Source organism: Equus quagga, chromosome 18 (assembly GCF_021613505.1).
Source record: "Equus quagga isolate Etosha38 chromosome 18, UCLA_HA_Equagga_1.0, whole genome shotgun sequence".
NCBI lineage: Eukaryota > Metazoa > Chordata > Mammalia > Perissodactyla > Equidae > Equus > Equus quagga.
The window spans coordinates 3,977,459-3,998,760 of NC_060284.1; the positions used below are offsets into that span (position 1 = coordinate 3,977,459).

The following is a 21,302-nucleotide window of genomic DNA, read 5'->3' on the forward strand; positions in this document are numbered from 1 at the left end:
AATGGGGAGAGTTGGCATCCACGGGCTTGGCGTCCCAGTTTTGGGTCCGATCAGGAATTCCTGGGATTTTACACCTGGAAGAGACTTTACTGAGCACACAGACTAAACTCTTTGCATAGTAATCTCTGATGTTCAAGTAAATTCAGAAAGGGCAATAACTGCCCACTAGACGTGCATCTATGACCAGATCCCCACACTTCGCACGGAGACACGGTCTCAACACAGCCAGAGAACATGTTCCTCCCAAATGTGAACGGACCGAACGTGGGCATACACGTCTGCATAAGGTTAAATATGTTGTGTAGCGTGAGTCTTGAAGACTAGAGATCGGGGTTAAGATCCCGCCTATGCCACTTACGTAACCAGTTAGGTCATCTCTTTGAGCCTGCATCTCCCCATCCCTAAAAGAGAGATCTTACATCTTCACGAGGCTCTCTGAGATTTCATAAGTTCTTGTCAACACAGTACCTACTGCATGGAGAGCACTCAGTAAGCGTTAGGCATTGTTATTCTAGCAGGAGAATAAAACAGGAGGAGAAAATAAATCTCACCTTGACTTCAATGTTATTATTTACAATAATAATAATGACAAGAGCAGCTATAATAATTTATTGAACATTTATTATATCCCAGGCTCTGTGCTAAACGACATTCAGTTCTCTCAACAATCCTGTGAGGTAGATACGGTAAGAATCTCCACTTTACAGATGAATAACGTGTCTGACGCAGGTGAAGGAACCCTCCCAAGGCCACAGAGCTATGACTAGTGGAGCTAGGATTTGAACCAGGTCTGCTTAGGTTTAAAATCCATGTGATTAAACCACTCTGCTCTATTGCCTCATCCTACAAACACTTCAAAGAGAAGCTTCGAATGGAAAAGTCAATTACCTTACTTCATGGAGCCAGCGGCCCAAGTCCAACTCTTGGCACAATCGCTCATTAGTTAGTTATGACCTTGGGCAAGTTTTTCTTAACTTCTCTGTGCCTCTTTGTGTTCATCCATAAAACAGCAATAACAGCAGTATACCCCTCAAAGGTTTTTTTTTTTAAGGAATGAACGGGTTAATACATGTAAATGCTTAGAAGAGCACTTGGTACATGGTAAGCATGCAGTAAATGTCTGCGGTTATTATTTATATTATTGTATATTATCTACACTGTTATTATATTTCTCTATTTCCCTACAGAACTCAATATTTATTTATTTAGACCTACTGCTGCATGGATCCAATAAAAGATGAACAATACATGGTTTGGGGCCTTTATTTAGACTCAGCTGATGGGTGACGGACATGCAAACAAATCATTCCAACAGCGTAAACAGAATATACCATGTGACACAGGATGTCGTGTTTTGATCAGCCACCTAGCGCCACTTACATTTGGTTTCTGCCTCCACTGGATTCCAAGATTTCCAGTCACCATCACTTCATAGTAGAGAATGTTTCCACTGTCATTCAGATGAAATCGATTCATCTCATTTTCTGATGAAATCAGTAACTCGGAAGTCTCAAATATTTCAGCACCATAATGTTTTGTCAAAGTTTCCAAGGTGGCCAGGTACTTCACCTTCAGGTCGTGCATGGACACGCTGCTGTCACAAATGGTCTTGTTGTTAAATTCCTTTAGGAAATCCTTGAAAACATTATTTATCCGCATCCTGGTGAGAAGGTTCCTCTGTCTGATGGACTTATTCAATGTTTCTGGAATATATCGCTTGTAGCTAAAAGAGAGCAGGAAAATACATCTCTTTTTCACATATAGATCAGCAGAGAATAGCTTAGAAACAAGCCTAAGCCTACAAATCTTCCACGTGTTGTCGAATGAGAGAGGAGGACCTTCTTGCAGAGGGTGTTAGATGGGGTGGGGATGAGGACGACAAGGGTAAGGACACGGAGGTGGACAGAGACTGAAAGAGGACAGGAAGGCACTCCACACAGCTCCCTGATGCGAGAATCCTCACAGGTATCATCACACGGTCTAGGTCACAAAGGCAGGCGGCAGAATCAACTTGCCTACGGTTTTCTCTTGCTAGTGTTACCACTCCCACGCACGTCAGTGCTCACCTAGACACATGTGATTACACTCGGTTTCAGCTAGACAGCGGTCTGAAAGGAGTCCAGTGTGACAGATGCTTGGTATGCTCTACTTGCATGTCTGTTTTATGATTTTTCTATAGAGATCTCATACTGTTCTTATAAGAAATGGGAAAAACACATAAAAGCTAATTAACATGAAAGACAGTGTTTGCTATGTGAAAATGTCCCCAATACATTACACAGATCAACAAGTAAACAGAAAGATTATTACTCCTCTACATGCTAACAGGAGAGTATCTATGACTAACAGAATCTCAACAAACTGATGCACAGCTGGAACAGGAGCCAGTTTTTTTGTTTTTGTTTTTGTTTTTGTTTTGAGGAAGATTAGCCCTGAGCTAACATCTGCTGCTAATCCTCCTCTTTCTGCTGAGGAAGACTGGCCCTGAGCTCACATCCGTGCCCATCTTCCCCTACTTTATATGTGGGATGCCTACCACAGCATGGCATGCCAAGCAGTGCCATGTCCGCACCTGGGATCTGAACTGGCGAACCCTGGGCCGCCAAAGTGGAATGTGCACTTAACTGCTTCACCACTGGGCCAGCCCCCAGGAGCCAGTTTTAACAAGAGTAAAAACCCCCACGGAAGAAAGAACATATCCACTGGGGGCCCAACACACGGGAAGACCTGTCTGTCTGTTACTCCCAGGCCCAAGATGGCACCTGGCACAGGGGAGCCCCTGAACAAATGGTTTCAAAAGAGTCGAAAACTGTGAAGTTTGGAATTTATCCCCAGCAAATATCATCTTTTTTAGATGAATGTAATGGAGACAAAGATTAGAGAAGAGTTTTCATTTTTTACTTGAGGCTTATGAAAAAATAAAGAGGAGGTGCCCAGAGAAAAAACCACAGGAGAAAGAGACAGTGGCAGCCAGGCAGCTCTTCAGCCCAACATCACTGAGGAGCAGCTGTGCTCTGCTCCTAACTCTGGTCCAGGGCAAGGACATCCGAGAAGCAACTCACGAGAAGATGCATGCCGCTACCACAAATAATACAGCTAAAAACAGCTTCCTCTTCAAAATGAGACGGCCCTCATTTACAACAATCCCAACAGCTCACTGGTTAAAAAAAAAAGACTATTTCTTGGATGGGTGGAAATTACACAGATTGAATACTAAAGACTTGATCACAAAGCATACTTAAGGAACAGCTGATCATCCTTCACATCAGAATTAACAGCTCTCCAGAGAACTCTAGTTCAGGCTGGGGTGGTAGTAACTGCCCCGAGAGCTACATTGAGAAGATTTTAAGATGAATCCAGCACAGAAGGAAAAAACACAGTGATAGACAGCAGTGCCCACCACGGGCAGAGAGGGAAGGGGCGGGCATGTGGGCCACTCATCTGATTGGCATTTCTGGCCCAGAACTATCACCCTAGTACAAATTTCTGAGGTCATCAGCCAACATTCAAAATTAGGACACACAGGGCTTTGCAGAAAGCAGAGGTCAGCCAAAAGCTGGAGGTGGTTAAACTGAGATGTATGAGAACACATAAAAATAACACCAACCCCACAATCAACGCTTCAGCTAGCAGGAGGCTCACCTGATGTCCTTGGGAAGCTCTGGCAACTGCATCTTCTTCATCATGGCATAGTGCGAGATGGCTAGGACAGCCATTCCCAGGCACTCATTCTCAATGTCGTGCCCATCCTGCTCAGTCTTGGGGTCTCGAATGGGAGCCAGGCATTTGACCAAATCATACTGTCCCTTTGGAGCGAGGGGAGAAGAAATGAACCACCACTTCAGTTTCAAGAGTACCACCCATGTTTCTGACGTTGAGAAGAAGGTCCCACACAGGGAGGTGCCATCCAGAAAAGCAGTACAGCCATGAGCCTAAGGAGACTCACAGTTTCTCTGGCATCAGAGCTCATTCTCATCAAAGTGGGCATGATGGGGCTCAGGAGATGTTCTCCACAGGGTAATTCATTCCTCTAACAGTCATCGAGCACCATTCTAGATGCTGGTGAGCAGCACCATCAATGAAGCCCTTCATGGGACTTACCATACAATGATGGTGAAGAGCAGCGTGTCCCAGGCGTGGACTGCACCAGGCCAAGGGAAGGTGACAGCTGGCGGGGGTGTGATCATTCATTAATTCCACAAATGTGCACTGAGCTATCCTAGTCTAGGAATCGGGTGTATAAAGTTGACAGGCCACCACACCCCATTCTGATACAGATTTAGAGAAAGAAGAAGAAATCCACATTCTACAGTGCATCCTTATCACATATAAGTACTGCTCAAGTTTCCAGTAATGAAATACATCCCCCAAATACCCTTCTCGTTGACGGAGGTGCACAGCATTCCAAGAACCAACAAGGGCTTCAGAAACAAAACTAAACTGAAAAGCAGTTCCCACCTGCCTTGTGCAGAGTGATAATGACAATGTCAACACTGGCTCCTCTTTATTAAAGCCTCACCTCAGTGCTAGACACTGTGTTCAGCCCCTTTGTTTACTATCTCACTTCATCTTCGAAACAGCCTGTGAGGTGGGTGCTGACATCGTCCTCTCTAACAGATGAGGACTCAAAGGCACCAGAAAGCTGAATAACTGCCTTCATCCACTTGGTGATCAGCCACCACTGAGACCCAGTTAGAGGCCAGATGTTATTCTAGGCTCCAGGGATACAGCAGTAAACCCAACCACGTCCCTGACTCACAGAGACTCCTTCCCAAGAAGAAAGAAGAAACAAACAGAAAGAGGTAACGTCAGGTAGCTACAAAAAACAAAGTCAAGTGGAAAGAGGAAGTGCTGTGGGGCAGGGACCAGCGAGCAGCGGGGCAGAGACTCAGACCCAGATGTGGCTCCAGGGCTCCGGGTCTTCATGCCTGGCTACAGCCGCGCTCGATCTTTACCGGCTGATGGAAAGTGCACAGACTTGAAGGATGGTGAATGCTGGCGCCTTCTCCAGCCTGCACAGAGGGAGCCACGCAGCCTGGCTGGTGCTCCTATGTGGGTCAGGCAGCAGCTCCCCTGAAGGGCGTTCTGGTTCTGGAGGGAGGGTTCGCTCCGCTGCAGTTCCCCTGGACTTCCTGTTTCTCAGGTAAGAAAAGGACACTGACCACTTCCACAGCCCACTGAGGACGCTGCAGCAAGGTGTGAAGAGCGGAGTGAACCCTGAAGCTACTCTCCATGGCTGTGATTTCCTACAAAGATCACGGTGCAAGCCCTCAGGTACCTCATTCCTGAACTCTGAAAGGTCAGATTCTAACAACACATTCTTGAAGGACGGCACCCTCTTTTTCTACACTTCCTCCCCAAAACGGTTAAAGAATAAATCTCAGATGTGAGTACATAGAACTGGGAGGCTGAAGACAAAAGGACCCATCTGAAAGGCTAGTTCACTGCATTTCTGCAACACAGCACCCGCCCGGGCTGCACGCTGCCTCACCTCTTGGTCGTCTCTAAGGTCAGTTCTGAGGTCTTACACATGGGGACACTGGTAACCACAGCTGCACCATGGGACACAACTGTGACGCAAAGGCACCTGTGGGAAAGCAGGTCCTACAGAAATCACAGAAGGGACGCACACCCGAACATGTGTGCATGCTGTTGTTCACAACAGCCTATAACAGTGACAGCAGAACAGGGAAAACCGAGAAACACCAAAAATGTCCAGAAATGGGGATTAAACAAACGACGGCTCTCCTCTGGATTCCAGCCTCATACTCAGCTTCCCGCCTGAAGTCTCCACTTGTACGTCACATAGCTATCTCCAAAAGGGAGCCACTGCCCGCCCTTCTCCGACCTGCCGCCCTGTCTTCCCCGCGTGGCAATGAGTCCATGCCCATCCAACATTGCCCAGAACAGAAATCTCAAAATTGTCTTTGATTCCTCAAATTCCCTCACCTTCCACATCCAACCCACTGGCAAATAATACTAATTCTATCTCCAAAATCAATCGCAGATCCACCCATTTTCTCCAACTCTACTGCCACTACCTGAGCCAAACCAGCATTTTCTCGCCCCTGGACCCGTGCAGCAGCGCATCTCAGCTGGTACAGCCGGAGTGTATGCCCAGCCCCAGCACAGCCCACTTTCCATACACAGGCAAGAAACATCACTGACTTCAAAGAGAAACAAAACCAAACCCTCCGAACAGCTCCCCACTGCCTCAGGGTGAAAACAGCGCTTCCAACTCCCACTCCTACGAGACTGCGCCGTCTACCCCAGCCTGCCCTGCTGCTCTCTCTTCTCACCCTCCTCTCCTCTGGCCACATGGACTCTCCTCTCCGCCCCTGCTCACCTCAGGGCCTCCACACATTCCGTTCCCTCTACACCAGGTGTTTTCAACCACAGAGACTTTGCCCCAGGGGGATACTAGGTAATGTCTGGAGACACTTTTGACTGTCACAACCGGGGGACGCTCTCCGGGCATCTAGCGAGTGGAGGTCGGGGTGTGGGTAAATGTCCTACAACACACAGTCTCACAGCAAAGAAGGATCCAGCCCAAAATGGCAGTAGAGCTGCTTTTGAAAAACTCTGCTCTACATAGAAGAAATGTCTCTCCACTCCTCCCTTAGAACTGCAGACACCTTTTTATTCTTCGAGATTCCCTATAAATGTCACCTCCTTACAGACCTCCTCTAATCACACTATAGTCGTGCACCACATAATGACGTTTCAGTGACCGATGGATCACACATAAGACAGTGGTCCCGTAAGACCAGCACACAGCGCTACACCATCTAGGTTTGTGTACGTGCACTCTATGATGTTCGCACAACGACGACATCGCCTAACGCCGCTTTTCCCAGAACTCACCCTGTTGGTAAGCGATGTGTCACTGTATTTAAATTAGGTCTCCCCACTCAAAGCCGTCTCCCCATACTCTCTATCACAAAGCTTTTTCCTTCATAGCACTTCTCACAATTCCTTATGGATTATCTGCACATCATTTTATTTGCTCGTCTGTTTTCTGTTCATCCAACTCGACTACATGTCTGATGCCTGCAGGGCCCACAGCTGCCCCGTTCATCACAGCACCCGCGGGGCCTCAGCAGAGCACACAAATACTCAGAGAAGTGGGTGCTGCTTAAACGAATTGTGAGGAAACCATTAAAACAACCAAGATCTATACTTTTGATTGACATTGACGGATCATCAATAGGATGAGTAAAAAAAGCAGTGTATAAAATGATCTGAACAGTAAGACACTTCCCAAAGCGACCTTACAGAAGACCTATTTGCGTGGTAAAGTCAGGACGCACCTAAAGGGAAAGGTCAGTTATCTCAGGGGGGCTCTACCTTCTCCCGGCGCGTTCCTCCAGCGTCTCCTCTCCCAGCCCACCGCTGCGCCTGGAGCGGCCACCCTCCCTCCCCAAACGCACTCCTACAGCTGAGAGTGCCTTCCTCAGCCCACTGCCTCCAGTGCCCTGGCTCCCAGCCTCCCTCTGCTTTCTGCTGGGGAGAAGCGATAGCAGGAGGCGCGGGGTGGGGGGGAGGGGGAGGAAAGAAATGCGGCGAAATGAAGCCTCAACCACGCCCAGGTCAGGTACCAGCCCCTTGGCATGCTGAACTGCCTTCCCCTCCTCGCTCAGCAAGTGCCAGGTGGTGACAACACCCACAGAATGGGCCATAAGCCTCTGAGCTGCCACCGTGGTCAGTCAGCTGCAACAGGAATTCTCAACCTACAACGTCTCACCCACCCCAGGTTCTCCTGCGCCCAAGCTTCCTACCTGAGCAAACAGATACTCCAGTGAGCTGGCGTCGAGGAGAGGGGTTGCATCTGTAACTTTCTTTTTATCGTAGCCATTTTTCTGCTTCTTTGGAGAATGGCGCCATACAGACTGCTCATTATCGTTGGTCCCATGCCAGTTGGTGAAATAGAACCTGGAAGGCAGGAAAACGAATGTCAACTGTGGGAAAGCGGACCCTAGAAGGCGTGGGAGAGATGCCCTGCTTGTCCATCTGATCAGAGCCGGAGAGCCGAGAGCAGAGCCTCAGCTGTGCAGCACTTCACTGCGGGGGTCCTTCCTTCTCACTAGCAAGCACTCTGGGGGAGTCCTGCCAGAGCCGCGTCTACGACTCCAGGAGACAAGGTAACTTTCTTAAGATCACAAAGACAGCTCCTCTGACTTTGCAGCACTTCTTCCTAAACAGGACAAGACTCCTGACAGAACCAGGAGCTGGCCCAGCAATGCCCTTCGCTTTCAACGATGCCATCCTGCCTTGAATCCCAGACCTATCTTACTCAGTTTAACACTACTGAAATCTAGCTTCATCATACACTCACATGCCAGGGGTGCCACCAGCTGTGAGCCCCCCCATGCACAGGACAGTCAGTCACACCCACAACCACAGAAAGCAACAGTCCAGGGGCGTCTCCTAAGCAGGACGACACTGACACTGTCAGGGACCCCACACAGGCTTCCCTTCCTCCATAAAAAACATTAAACTTGTACTTCACCACTCTGTTGGGATAAAGATGAATATAATCCAGACTGAATTGTATTCATTTTTTTCTCATTTTGAATCAAATTAAAACACTTTTGTGGGCCTCTAAGAATACTGAGAGCCCTAGGCCTTGTGCCTAATTGGTAAGTTGTCCCTGGACAGAAGAGAGTGTCAGATAAGGTGCCAAAGGAGCACCAAGGAGGAAGAAGCTGCCGTCTACTGTGGGTGGGGAGGGGGGAGGATAAGGAAATGATTTTAAAGGCAGAATCAAGGTCTTACAACTTTCAAGTGCTTCTACACAGCTGGTCTTCCCCGTACCTTATGGAAGTGACGGAGAATTGGACTGCGGGCTTTGTGTCTCTCACACAGAAAGAACCACAGATCCACGGAGTCCACATGCAGCACACACCACAGCTGTGGGACTGTCCCCTCCCCTCCTACGGGAGAGAGGACCAGGCCCTGGGAACAGGAGAAGCCTGAGGCTACTGGCTGATGAAGAGGATGGCACTCGTGCTGTCCCCAGGCCCAGGAGCCCACTCTTCAAGGGAGCGACAGAGCACAGGCCAGGAGGACTCACGCAGGGTCAGCTCTCCCGGGCAGGCAGAAAGTAAAAGCGGATGTAGCTCTATCCGCCAGCTGAGCAGATACAGGAAAATCTGACATTGGAGCAGAAAAAAAGGGATGAGGACACAGCCACCTCCTCTGATTACTGAGGAAAATCCAAAATGGGGAGTTCTCGTAATTCATACAATAACTAGAGATCTACTGGCAGTTCTGGGGGTCTGCCTGGAAGAGACAGGTGAGGGGGTCTAAAAAGGATGCTGATGAGAGCAGCTAAGAGCTGAGCGCTGCGCACGCTCCAGGCACTGCACACACAAAGGGTCAGAGCAGCACTCTGACCGGGGGCACGCAGGCTGACGGCGAGGGAAGGTGGTGACGAGAGAGACACGGGGTACGGCAGGGAAGGCTCCCTGGGGAAGGAGGAGAAGGATCTCAAGCAGGGAGGAGGCTGTCTGAGAGAAAAGCAATGAAGGATTGTCCCTGAACCGGTGCCAGCATGGCCTCTCCGGCCGCATCCCGCCAAGTCTCTACCACAAGGAGCCCTTAGAGCTGGTGGAGCAAAGCGCTCAACACTCCCTTCGGGCAGGACACAGTCGGCCCTCGGGTCTGAACAAGGGCGTTCTTCGAGGCTGCTATCTGAGCCCTGCGGGCGCTGTGGCTGGGAAGCCTTTGGGCGAGATGTTCAGACAGGGCAGGGCTAAGGAGATCACACAACAGGAAAGGCTGAAGGAGCCTAAAGCACTGGCCGAGGCTCTACAAAGTGCCTCGAGTCAAGGCTGACAGCTTTCCATCTAATAACACAAACAAACCCCTTAAATCAGTGACTACCAAAACCAACACCTTCCCAATCGCTAATCAGACAAAACTAGAAGGTAGATTGAAGACGAATTCTACACTCCTATTTAAAGTGTATTATCGAAGTGTTCAGAAAACGTGGGCCACACACAAATTTCTCATAGTAGAACATGTCAGTGGGGAAAAAAAAGAATGACATAAACACATGTCGTATGACAACTGCCTGGATTCCTCTGCAGAATGACAAAGAACAATGCAAGAAGGAAGGAGGGCAAGAGAGACAGACAGACCTATCAATGAGAGATGCGCCTTCCTTGCGAGTTTTTGAGAAAATTTTAACACAGATGATTGCACATTCTAAGTTTATAATATAGATACTACACACAACAAATTCTCTCTAGGTTTCTTTAGAGCTTTACTATCGGATACTGAAATTCATTTGGATGAAAAAGCAAGAAAATATTTTCTTTCTTAAAAATGAATACAGAGTATGCTTGTCTTGTATTAAGATATATTAGGAAACAATAACTATTAAAATCATTATCTAAAACCAGAAAACTCTAGTTAAAGTACAAGAGTATTTCCCAAAATAGAGCTGGGATTCCACTGAAATAGTCACCAACACTTATTCTCACATTATACCTTCTTTAGTGGTGAGATAATAAGGTTTCAAAATGTTTGTAGTTTGTTGTAATGCAAATGTTTCAGCTGAGGGCGGGATCTTTTGTCCCAAGTTCAAAGAGCCTGTGGTACAAAGCAATATCCTGTTGGAGCGCAGTGTCAGGTACAGAGTCAAGGTGCCAAAAGCGAAGCAGCTGTGCACTTCCTGGCCGCCGACAGAAACGGGGGGCAGGCAGAGGCAGCTTTAATGGCGAGGCGTTCACACGACCAACAAAGACGAACGCCCCAAAGAGGATTCTAGTGTCAAGGAGATAATTCGCTATGTAAACGACTTGGGTAACGCACTTCTCTTTTTTGGACATCAGTTTCCCCCTAAGAAATAGGAAGAGTTGAATTAGGCAGACTCAGGTCTCTTCCAAGTCCTAAATTCTACCATTCTAGATTCTGAGCCACGTGCAGAAACCTAGAGAGAAAGACCCAGAACTCAGTGACATGCCCCTTCCCAGAAGGCAAGCTGCAAGCATGTCTCAATGCCAGCTCACACAGCCACCCCTGGCCGCAGAAAGCACGGCCACACTGCAGAAACCAACTCCAAACACAGGCAGAAGGCGCAGCTGGGTGCAGTGAATGCTTGCCTAAATCTGGGGAGTGAATCTCACACAGCACACACCTCTCCTCTTCACGTGAGAACTTAGGTGAGCACAGAAAGAAGAGAAAAAGTCAGCCCTAGGATGATTCTCAAAGAAAGGAGATCTGGTTCAGCTTCCACTGAGAAAAACATCTAGGCCATTCTGGATTGGTAACAACTCTACAGACTTCCTAAAGGAAACAGCAGCCAAGATGCTGTGGGGGCTGGCCCCGTGGCCTAGTGGTTAAGTTCCCACGCTCTGCTTCGGGGGCCCAGGGTTTGCAGGTTCGGATCCCGGGTGTGGACCTAGCACCGCTCATCAAGCCATGCTATGGTGGCATCCCACATAAAATAGAGGAAGATTGGCACAGGTGTTAGCTCAGGGCCAATCTTCCCCCCCAAAAAAAGAAAAGGTACTAAGGAGAGCATACCGTCTGAGACCCCTGAGGGATTTCCAGCACGTCCCTGTATTCCATTAGCACCTGAGCTAACCTACTGTTTAACCACTTCTATGTAAGTTAAGATCCTTTTCAAGAGTATTCATCTTATTTATAAGCTCCTTTGCTAAACACATACGCTAACTTGTGCTTAACTAGTGCCTAACAAACATACTTTCAATTCTAGTACAGAACCAACGTGCTTATAAACTCAAGAGACTACAGCCATGAAGTCCCACCTGTCTGTGCTGCCCTGGGAGACTGTGTGACATTTAACAAGGTCCACAACATGGGAGAAAAGACGAGTACCCATCAGAAGCAAACTTAGAGGGGCACTAGACAAAACCCTCAAGGAGTTGGGGGGACACCCACCCCTGGAGAGCAAGACCCACCCAGAACTTCGAGGACACCACTTTAGCAGGGTCCCCAAGCTCTTCACCTGTAACTTTTAATAAGAAATACATTTTATTACAGCACCACCTAGCACATACAGACATATGTCTCAAACGAAAGCTTTCAAAAACAGTATTCACAAGAGATATATATACATACGCTGACATTATCTGTTCTTGTCGGTTTCTTTCCTATTTAAAAAATTCTGGTCACAACTCACTAAATTAAATTCATAACCATGATTCACGTTTGAAAAACTGCTGTAGAATACCAACTCTATTCGAAATACCCTCTGCCTCATAACGATTTCTTTCCTCAAATGTGGCAGAGGAACATGACCCAACGCATCTTCCAGATGGTGAAGAAGTCCTTTCTCACACCAGCAAACACAAACCCACAAACTACAAAGACACCACGACACTTCCTGGTAAGGGGCTCTGGGCCCACGAGCCGCCCTCCCCGCAGAAGCCGCCAGGCAGGCACCTCATCCGGTAATGGAGCCGGAGGCACGTCTTGTCGTCCACCGTGATGGTGCGGTTGGGAGCAGACCAGAGCCTGGTGTTCTCATCATACAGGGCAAAGAGGTTGTGACACAGAGGAGAGATGCCTGCGGAAGGAGAGAACAAATCAGACACTAATGACAAATACACTGGGCCATCTGCTTTCAAAGCATGACATATGCAAAGACAGGAATCCTCTCAGCCACACAGAATCCAGTCACATTTGCATCTCTTAGGGCAAATACAACTTTCAGCCATGTTCAATCAGGCAGTTTTAACCATAATAACTAAGAACTGTGGCTCCCCAGAATATACACTACAGCTCCTGGCAAACCAGCTTAAAACCATTTTAAAAAAGAAGACTAGGCCGGTCCTGTGGCGTAGTGGTTAAGTTCGTGCACTCTACTTCAACGGCCCCGGTTCACGGGTTTGAATCCCGTGAATGGACCTACACCACTGGTCAGCCACACTGTGGTGGCGATCCACATACAAAATAGAGGAAGACTGGCACAGATGTTAGCTCAGGGACAATCTTCCTCAAGCAAAAAAAAAGTGGAAGATTGCCAAGAGATGTTAACTCAGGGCGAATCTTCCTCAGCAAAAAAAAAAATTAAAAGAAAAAGAAGTCGTCTAATGATATTTCTCATTAAAATGTCTACAATAGAGTTGCACCAAACCCTGCTTAAAAGAAAAAAGGCCATCTGAGAGGGTCCCAGGTCCCACCTGATGTGCACCTTGCCAATCACAGTCAGAAACAGCCTTGGCATCTGGGAACTCCCCAATCTGTCTCCTACAGAAAATGTTTAAACAATTCTAACACGCAAAGAAGTACCTGGCAGTAGCACATGAAACTGTGTCTTAGAATAAATAACCAAAGAGATTTTTGTCAGTGACTAAAATCTACTACCATTAATAATAAACACGCTTAAGTACTCTGTATAGCTGTCATAAATATTTCTTTTTTTTCTTTTTATTTATTTAAATTTTTATTTTTTTCAGATGTACATCATATTTCAAATTCTGGATACATTACATCATGTTCACCATAAAATTTCTTATTAGTAGCTAACTAGCAAGAAGATATGCACTTAATGAAGGCGGTCCAGAACCGCTCCCTGCTCCCCCACCCCACAAACCGTCTGCTTTATACATGAATGATCAGCAAGATAAGGGAGATTATGAACCAGGAAAGCACCTGTCCACTCACTTCCGAGCCCATGGTTAAAATTACAAAGACCTGTAATCTACATGCATGGGGGTGTGGAGGAAAACGAGGGCAAACAATCAATTATTACTGATATTTTCATGTGTGGCCAGGTCTCAAACTGCGATACAGTGAACTTAACCAAAAAACTCATGAGAATGTGCTTCCCACGTCAGACATCTGAAGTAAGGCTGATGCTACAGGGGCCCTGGCCCGCCCGCCGAAGCAGGGCCTCTCTCCAAGGCACACACGGAGCTAGGAAGTGACAAACACCTTGGCATTCAGTGCCTCTGCTGAACACCTCCACTCCTGCCTCTCAAGCCACCTGGGAGTTCCGCCTTCACAAGTTACACTCCTCCTTAGAACAGAGAAGATGGAGCTAGACGTCTGAGAGCATTTCACTTGGGAACAACGGCAAACGGCACTGGATCCAGTATGGTTAGGACTCTGCTGCAGGTTTACTACAGCTTTTCATTCCTAAATTGGCTCTCGGGGACCAGCCTGCAAACCCAGCCTGCTGCTGCACGCATCTGTATTTGAATGTGCACGGACCCACACATATCCGAGGCGTCATCAGGATCTGTCTGTAAATCTACCACAGGTCTGATCCTAACAGTATTAGTACTAATAAGCAGGAAGATCAAAGATACCTTTTTATATAAAAGTATCAAATAGTAACAACAACAATACTAACATTTAGAGAGGGCTAAGTGTCAGGCGTCAGGCTAACAAACTCTAATTTGCTGTGTTTTAATCCTCCTAACACATAAGGAGGTAAGTATTATTTTTGCCATTTTACAGAGAAAGAAACTGCGGCCTCCTGAGATTTAGTCTGATTCAAGGCTACTCAGCCAATAAAATGCCGAGTCAGGATTCAAACCAAGCTAGAGCTACTGAGGAGGTGAAATAATGGGGGCTAAAGGGACAAAAATTTACCACACATGGATGAACACCAGGGAAGAAAACCATACTGCCCCAAACAGCACTTACTATAATAATAATGAGCGCTACAGGAATATGGGGCATTCTGCATTCATGTATTTTTAAAATCAATAAATTTTTGCAACATTTCTCTGAGAGTCTATGACACTCCTCCCTGTAGCACCAACCTCTCCCCTTTATTAGAACTCTGATATTTAAAGCATTTTAGGGAGAAAGATAGATATAGGAAAGGAAGTGCGTTTTCTAGACAAGCTGTATTACAAACAAGGTAGGTGATTCTTGAAATAACCATACTATCCCCACAGAGCCATCCTGAGGGTTAAAGATGATGTAAATAAAGCCCAAAGCACGGATCAGACTGTCTGCCATCATAGCTGTTACTCCATCATCATAAAATGAGTTGATGTGTTAACAACAGCTTCACTGAGATGTAACTTACCATAAAGCCTGCCCATTTTAAGCATACAAGTGAACAAATCTGGGTGTTTGTAGAGTTGTACAACCCTCGCCGTGACCGAAGTGGATCAGATCTTTAAGTTTCTATGATTTACCTTTATTAACTTTACTTGTTATTTAAAAGTAGGTAGGCAAAAACTGCCAAGGACTCCAAGTTTAAAGAGTAACAAAGAGGCTATTTAGTTTGGTTTCCCACCTTCTGAGGACAACAGGCTAACTTTAGCAAGACAAGCTTCACTTTCAACAAAATGGATTGTGTTGCTCACATCCTCAGGCCCTTTCACAGCTTGGCAATCTGACCAAGCCACAGAGCGACACTCAATTTCTCACTTCAACTCAGCATCACCCGGGTGTCGGGGGAGGGGTGTCACTGCAGCAGCAGGATGGATGGGCCTTTTCAGAAGTTCTGAATCAGACTACCAACACGCTGAGCAACACGACTGACTGAGCCTGCAGCCTTGTGCTGGGGCTTTACTCCCTCAGTGCTGACACTGCTCCAGTGTCACAGGTGTGGGGGACAAACGCTGAGCCTCCACAGAAGGCCCGCCCGAGCCCTGGTATCCATCCCACAGCCCATTTGTGCCGGAGCAGGAACAAACCACTTTGCGAGGAAGAAAACAAAAAATGAAACTCTCACAATTAAAATCACTAGCCCAGGGTCAGATGCTAGTAAGTGGCAGAAGCGGGGCGGAACCACTGACTCCCAGAGCCCACAGCCCTTTCCGCTCAGCGGGGCGCACGGGGCAGACAGGGGCTTCTGGGATGGGCCCAGCGGCCCTCCAGCACTCACAGCACTCCTGCGCGGCCCTGATGCACAGCTCCTCGGCCGTGTACTCCCCGCGGCCCAGCCGGAGGGGCTCCCTATCCGACAGGTAGAAGAGCACCTCCAGCCCTGGTTCCGGGGCCTCCTGGTTCACCTCCGTCTTCTTGGAGCTTCTCATTTTAGCACAGAAAGCCATGGCATTGCAGTCCTCTTTTATATTTAGATACTGTAACGGAAAGAAAACAAGACCATGTGGTCACTCCTGCTAAAACTTTCAGTGGTCAGAAAGAGTGTTAGGAAGGGGAGCAGGCAAAAACACATGGTATTTGATAAGCACCTCTCCCTGCCCGTTCCCTCCTTGAAAATCAAATCAGCAGAGCTTACGAGAGGGGAAACTATGGAAAATAATCAATTATGCAATTAATTGCATAATTAATCAATTATGGTCAGACCCTATTCTCAAAAATCAGAATCATTTTAGACACGGCTTAAATTTATTTTCTCTATTTGCACACAAGTTGTAGTTGAAAACTGTGGCTCATTCTGGAACCACTGATGTTACCGTTACTAACACTGCTGCTACCTCTACTGGAATCATTTAATTTCTGAACAGACTATGGCACGGATCACAGTGTCTTTTAATTTTGTGTCTCTCTGCCACTAAACTGCGAACTCCATGAGCGGTCAACCATGTCTTACCTATCTTCCTGCTCCAGAGCCTGGCCTGTGGCTGGCTCTGAGAAAGTGCACACAAAGGACGACCATTCATGTTCCTGAGCCACATGGAAGGGTCTGAAAATTAATGGATGGAGCCAGGTCCCTCACCCCACAGGCAGCCAGGAGGATGGGCAGCACCCTGTGGCAGCAGAATGAGGGCAGGAAGCTTTGCTTTGAAAAGGTCAGAAGCCACTGGTTAGAAGCTTGCAAGTCAGCCACTCCTGTGAGCCCCCTCCAAAGGGAAGGCAGTTAGGATCAAGGACCCCAGCTCAGTAGCTCTGCCTCAGGCAAGGCCAGAAAGGAGGGGGACAAGGGAAAGCACTACACACTCTTTCTTCCCCTCACCCAACCAACCAAGGGTCTACAAACTCATTTCCCTGACCCCAGGTTCCTACTTTCCTCTTGCCTGCCAAGCCAACCTTCACTTAGCCCCCAAAGTAAAGTCTCCATAACCAGACCAGATCCTCCAAAGGCTCCTCATTAACGTACAGACCAATCTCAAACTCCTAACAGAGGCCCTCCGCCACCTGGCCAGTTAGCCACGAGCCTCCCCTTCTATCACTGCCAGCCTCTTACTGCATGCTTCATGCTTGCAATGTGGCCATCTGCTTGTTTACCAGGAATGCCTTTCCACTCCACCCCCTTCATGGCACACTTCAACTTTCCTTAGAACTCAGCTCAGACATTACCTCCTCCAGGAAGCCCCCTCTGAAGCTCCACCCCATCCCCTAAGTTAGATGCCCCCTCCCAAACTCCCCACACTGCCTTAATGCCACTGACCTGTGATGATCTTATCCACGTGTGTGTGTGTCTCTCTCACTCACAAGTGGTGGGAGCTCCCTCAGGACAAGGACTGCATCGCTGATCTCAGTATCCCCAGGATACAGCACAGAGCCTTATGTACAACAGGTGCTTGCAGAATGACCCAAGGGAGCGCCTCAAAACAAGGCAAGTCAGAGAGGTGGACAGCAGTCACAGTTCTCGTCACCAAATTCACGTGCTCGTTCTATCAGCTGCCTGGTGAGGTGACATGCTTACAGGGGAGACATGAACTAGACACCCTAAATGCTACAAACTGAGAGGCCTTCCATTCTATCCTTAAATCTCCAAAATAAATCTGAAAACCAGACTCTTCCAGAAACCAGGCTGAAAGACTAAACTCATCACTTCCTGGGGTTCAGATCAACTGTCAGGTAAGGTGGTTTAAAACCCAGCACTGGGCCCCAACTCCACCACAAAAGGAAAAACAGAGACAGAGAGCAGAGAAGCCAAAGACTGCTTCACAGTGTAAGACACGCCTCTGTCCTCGAGACTTTATGCAGACCCAGCAGGGGGAGAATTCAAAGACGGTGTTACACCCTTTCACCCTAAGGAAACCATGAGGCGAGTATACATAATCATAGACGTCCAAGACATGGCACCATTTACAACAGAGGAAACGAAAAAGTGCAACAGCAGAGGACTCCCTAAACAGAATAAGGCATAGCAACACAGACAATAATACGCAGCTGTGACAAAGGATAACCCACGGCTATGTGAACCAGGACTGAAAGATGCACGTGACCTACTGCAAAATGAAAAGAAGCACACGATATATTATGACCCTTTTGGTTATGTATATGTATAACCTGGGAAAATAGACCATAAATTGTTAATGGGGGTGAATATCGAGGAGGGATTACGAGGGAGATTTAACTTTTACTTTGTACTTCCCATAATTTTGTACTTTGGGGATTTTTTTAAACCAGTACATTCAACATTTGGAATGAACAACAATTAAAATATCAATTTTTTAAAATTAGAGTACAGACAGCCCTACAGGTTTAAGATGCTTTATTATTCTTTTTAAAAGCTATTTTCCTTTTTGTCTTTTTAAAAAAATATGCAGATGTACTTACCTGCATTTATTCGGCTGTCCAATGTCCCCCAAAAAGCAGACTGGATTTTCTTCTCTACTTTCCAAAGCCTCTTCAGAGCTGAGCTAAAGACAAAGATAAATAAATCAATCGGCTGCAGAGGCAATTGCATCAGAAAATAAGTGGACACTTTCATTAAGGAAGCAGTCCAAACCATAAACAGGCAGGAAAAAGCATTTGGGAGGAAGAAGGAAGAAAACCAAAACACTGATGAGGACAGTGAGAGGACAGAGAGGCAGGTCAGGGTGTCAACATCAAAGGACATACTATTTTCATTGCTCCGGGAAAGGAAGGCAGGACTTGTGCTCCCCGGCGGAGAGCGTCCTGTGCAGCCTAAGTGAGGACCATGCGCCTCTCCAGTCAACAGCCTCTCTCCCGAGGCTGTGAACAGCGGTTCAGGATGCCCGAGGACTTTTATTTCCCATTTCCCTTTCCTCTAGAATTACCCTCCGCCCCACCCGGTCTGCCCCGCCCTCATTTTAATGGTGGAACAACATAAGGTCCAGCGACAGGGGGAGGGCCTGGGGATAAATCTGACAAGCAATGCTTTCAGCTCACCCAACATTTTCTGAGCCATTCTTATTTGGAAACTTCAGCAGCAAGCAAAGCTCCTGCGCATCTCCCCAGCCTCACCTCAAAGCCGAACTCACGCTACACAAGAATAGCAACCGCGTTCCACGGACTTCAGTCCCTGGTCCCATCCTCACCACCACCCACACTCACACCCACAGCTCTGTATTGTTTTCACAACTCTCCTTCTTGCTTTTCACAAATTCTCTTTTCTAACAGTAGAATCAAATTATTTTTGTAAATAAGGAGCAACCACCCTTGGTGATTTGAAAGTGGTTTCCAAGTTAATACAGATAACTGTGTCAGTTTTCTGCCAGTCATTCAACACATTGTATCAGACTCCAGCTTTAGGAGGAGCACAGGCCCAGGCGCTCCATGGCAGCCTAACTGCGAGGGGACTGGGAAGGGGTGACGGGCAGGACGGGTCACCTCTGGGCTGCAAAGCCAGCATTCTCACAGGACCTTGCAATCAAAGCGGGAGACAGCGCAAATGAAAACACAAAAGCAGCGTGAACTCAGCAAAGTGAGTGGGTCACGATGTCATCTTCTGTACCCCCTGCTAACTCTGCTGCTAACACTGCTGAGTGCTCATGTGCTGTGACAGGAGGCCAGGCAGGGGACACAAGGATGAATTTTGATGTGACAACTGTAACTTCGCTATTTTGACACAGACTCTTTCTTGTTTTTTCTCCCCAAATCTCCCCAGTACATAGTTGTATATTTCTTTAGCTGTGGGTCCTTCTAGTTGTGGCATGTGGGAGGCCGCCTCAGCGTGGCCTGATGAGTGGTGCCATGTCCTCACCCAGGATCCGAACAGGTGAAACCCTGGGCCGCTGAAGCAGAATGTGCGAACCTAAACACTCGGCCATGGGGCCGGCCCCGACAGACAATTTTAACAAGATTAAAAGAACAAATCACTATGCTTTGGGCTTTTAAAAATTTAACATAATTTAGCGGCTACCAGGGGAAAGGTGGGGTGGGGGGTGGCCACAAAGGGTGAAGGGGGTACACTTACAACATGACTGACAATAATGTACAACTGAAATTTCACAAGATTGTAACCTATCATTAACCCAATAAAAATTAAATTTAAAAAAATTTAACATAATCATTTTAATTATGTGAATAAATATCCTGACCTGCGTCAAAGCAGCAGTCTGAAATTAGCTGCATGCTAATGCCTTGCTTTAGCTTAGAAGCAGGGTTTCAAATGTCGTATTTAGGAGATTTATTCAACGAGTATTTCTGAGCAGTTCTTCATGCCAGAAACTGAGCTGTACCAGAAGGCCACAATGAAGAAACAGAGCAATATGGCCCCTGCCTACATCTATGGGACCAACGGAATGAAACAAAGATGCACAGAAAAAGATTACTATAAAGATCTTAAAATGCCATGAAGGAAAAACACAGAGCATATAAAAAAAGGAAAGTGATCTAGCCTGGGGCTCAAGAGGGAAGTAATATGCAGCTGAGATGTAAGGATGTCTGGGGAGGTGGGGAGAAAGCAGCCTGGGTGAAGGACGAGCATATGCAAAGGCCCTGGAGAGGAGAGGAGCACTCCAATCCACTGGCAGCACTTGCCCACAGCAGGCTTGGGGCCCTTCTAGCCCAGGTTTCCTGCAGCGCACCATTACATGCTGCTGCTAAAAAGGAATCAAAACTGACTCCATGCTTTGGAGCATCAGGAAGCCTGCCCCAAACCAGCAAAGGGCCACAGACTCAGAGCCTTTCAGAGCAGGAAGAGCCCTGCGAGCCCCCTCAGGCCCAGGCTCGCTCAGAAGCGTCACGACACCAATCTTTTCAGACTCACAGAGGATTTTAAGATGTGCCATCAGATCACCCATTACTGAACTCAGGAGTCAGGGGTTGCTCTGAGCCTCACACAAGATTTGAGAGTCAGACTAAAATCACTAGGACTCTTTTAGAACTAGGATTCTATGAAAACCTGTAATCAAAGAGAGTTTGGTTTTTCCATTATTCTTTCTCTACTGCAAACAACACTACACTGAAATCACATTGTATCTAATTTTCACTCTGACCTCCATTATTTCTGGACAGGACAATAACATGGTATCAATGTGTGATGCTTAGCCTAGAGAGTAAACTCTGAGAAAACAAGATCAGCTACAGAATTTTAGACAATATGCATTTACTATGATGTTTCTGTATACTGGTTCAATAACAACAAAATCCTGTTCTCAGAAAACCAACATTCTAATGATAAAAATTTTCAAACACCCACACAGCACTCGAAAGATACACTAGGCACCATTCTAACACATGCAGGACTGCTGATCCACTTT

At 47.1% G+C, this 21,302-nt stretch overlaps 1 protein-coding gene across 2 annotated transcripts in view; it reads right to left on the reverse strand.

Annotated features, from left to right (window-relative positions):
- JAK1 (Janus kinase 1) overlaps positions 1–21,302 on the reverse strand; it is a 122,402-nt gene that overhangs the window by 29,738 nt on the left and 71,362 nt on the right. The window contains exons 2-7 of one of the 2 annotated variants that reach the window (XM_046645229.1): positions 18,412–18,494; positions 15,824–16,022; positions 12,415–12,538; positions 7,779–7,932; positions 3,643–3,806; positions 1,381–1,723 (exon numbers count right to left, since the gene is read on the reverse strand). In XM_046645229.1, coding sequence (XP_046501185.1) covers positions 1,381–1,723; positions 3,643–3,806; positions 7,779–7,932; positions 12,415–12,538; positions 15,824–16,022; positions 18,412–18,417 — 990 coding nt within the window. In that variant the 5' untranslated portion in view covers positions 18,418–18,494. Of the gene's footprint in view, positions 1–1,380; positions 1,724–3,642; positions 3,807–7,778; positions 7,933–12,414; positions 12,539–15,823; positions 16,023–17,293; positions 17,450–18,411; positions 18,495–21,302 lie in introns of those variants that run through there. The other variant, XM_046645230.1, reaches the window with a different exon arrangement.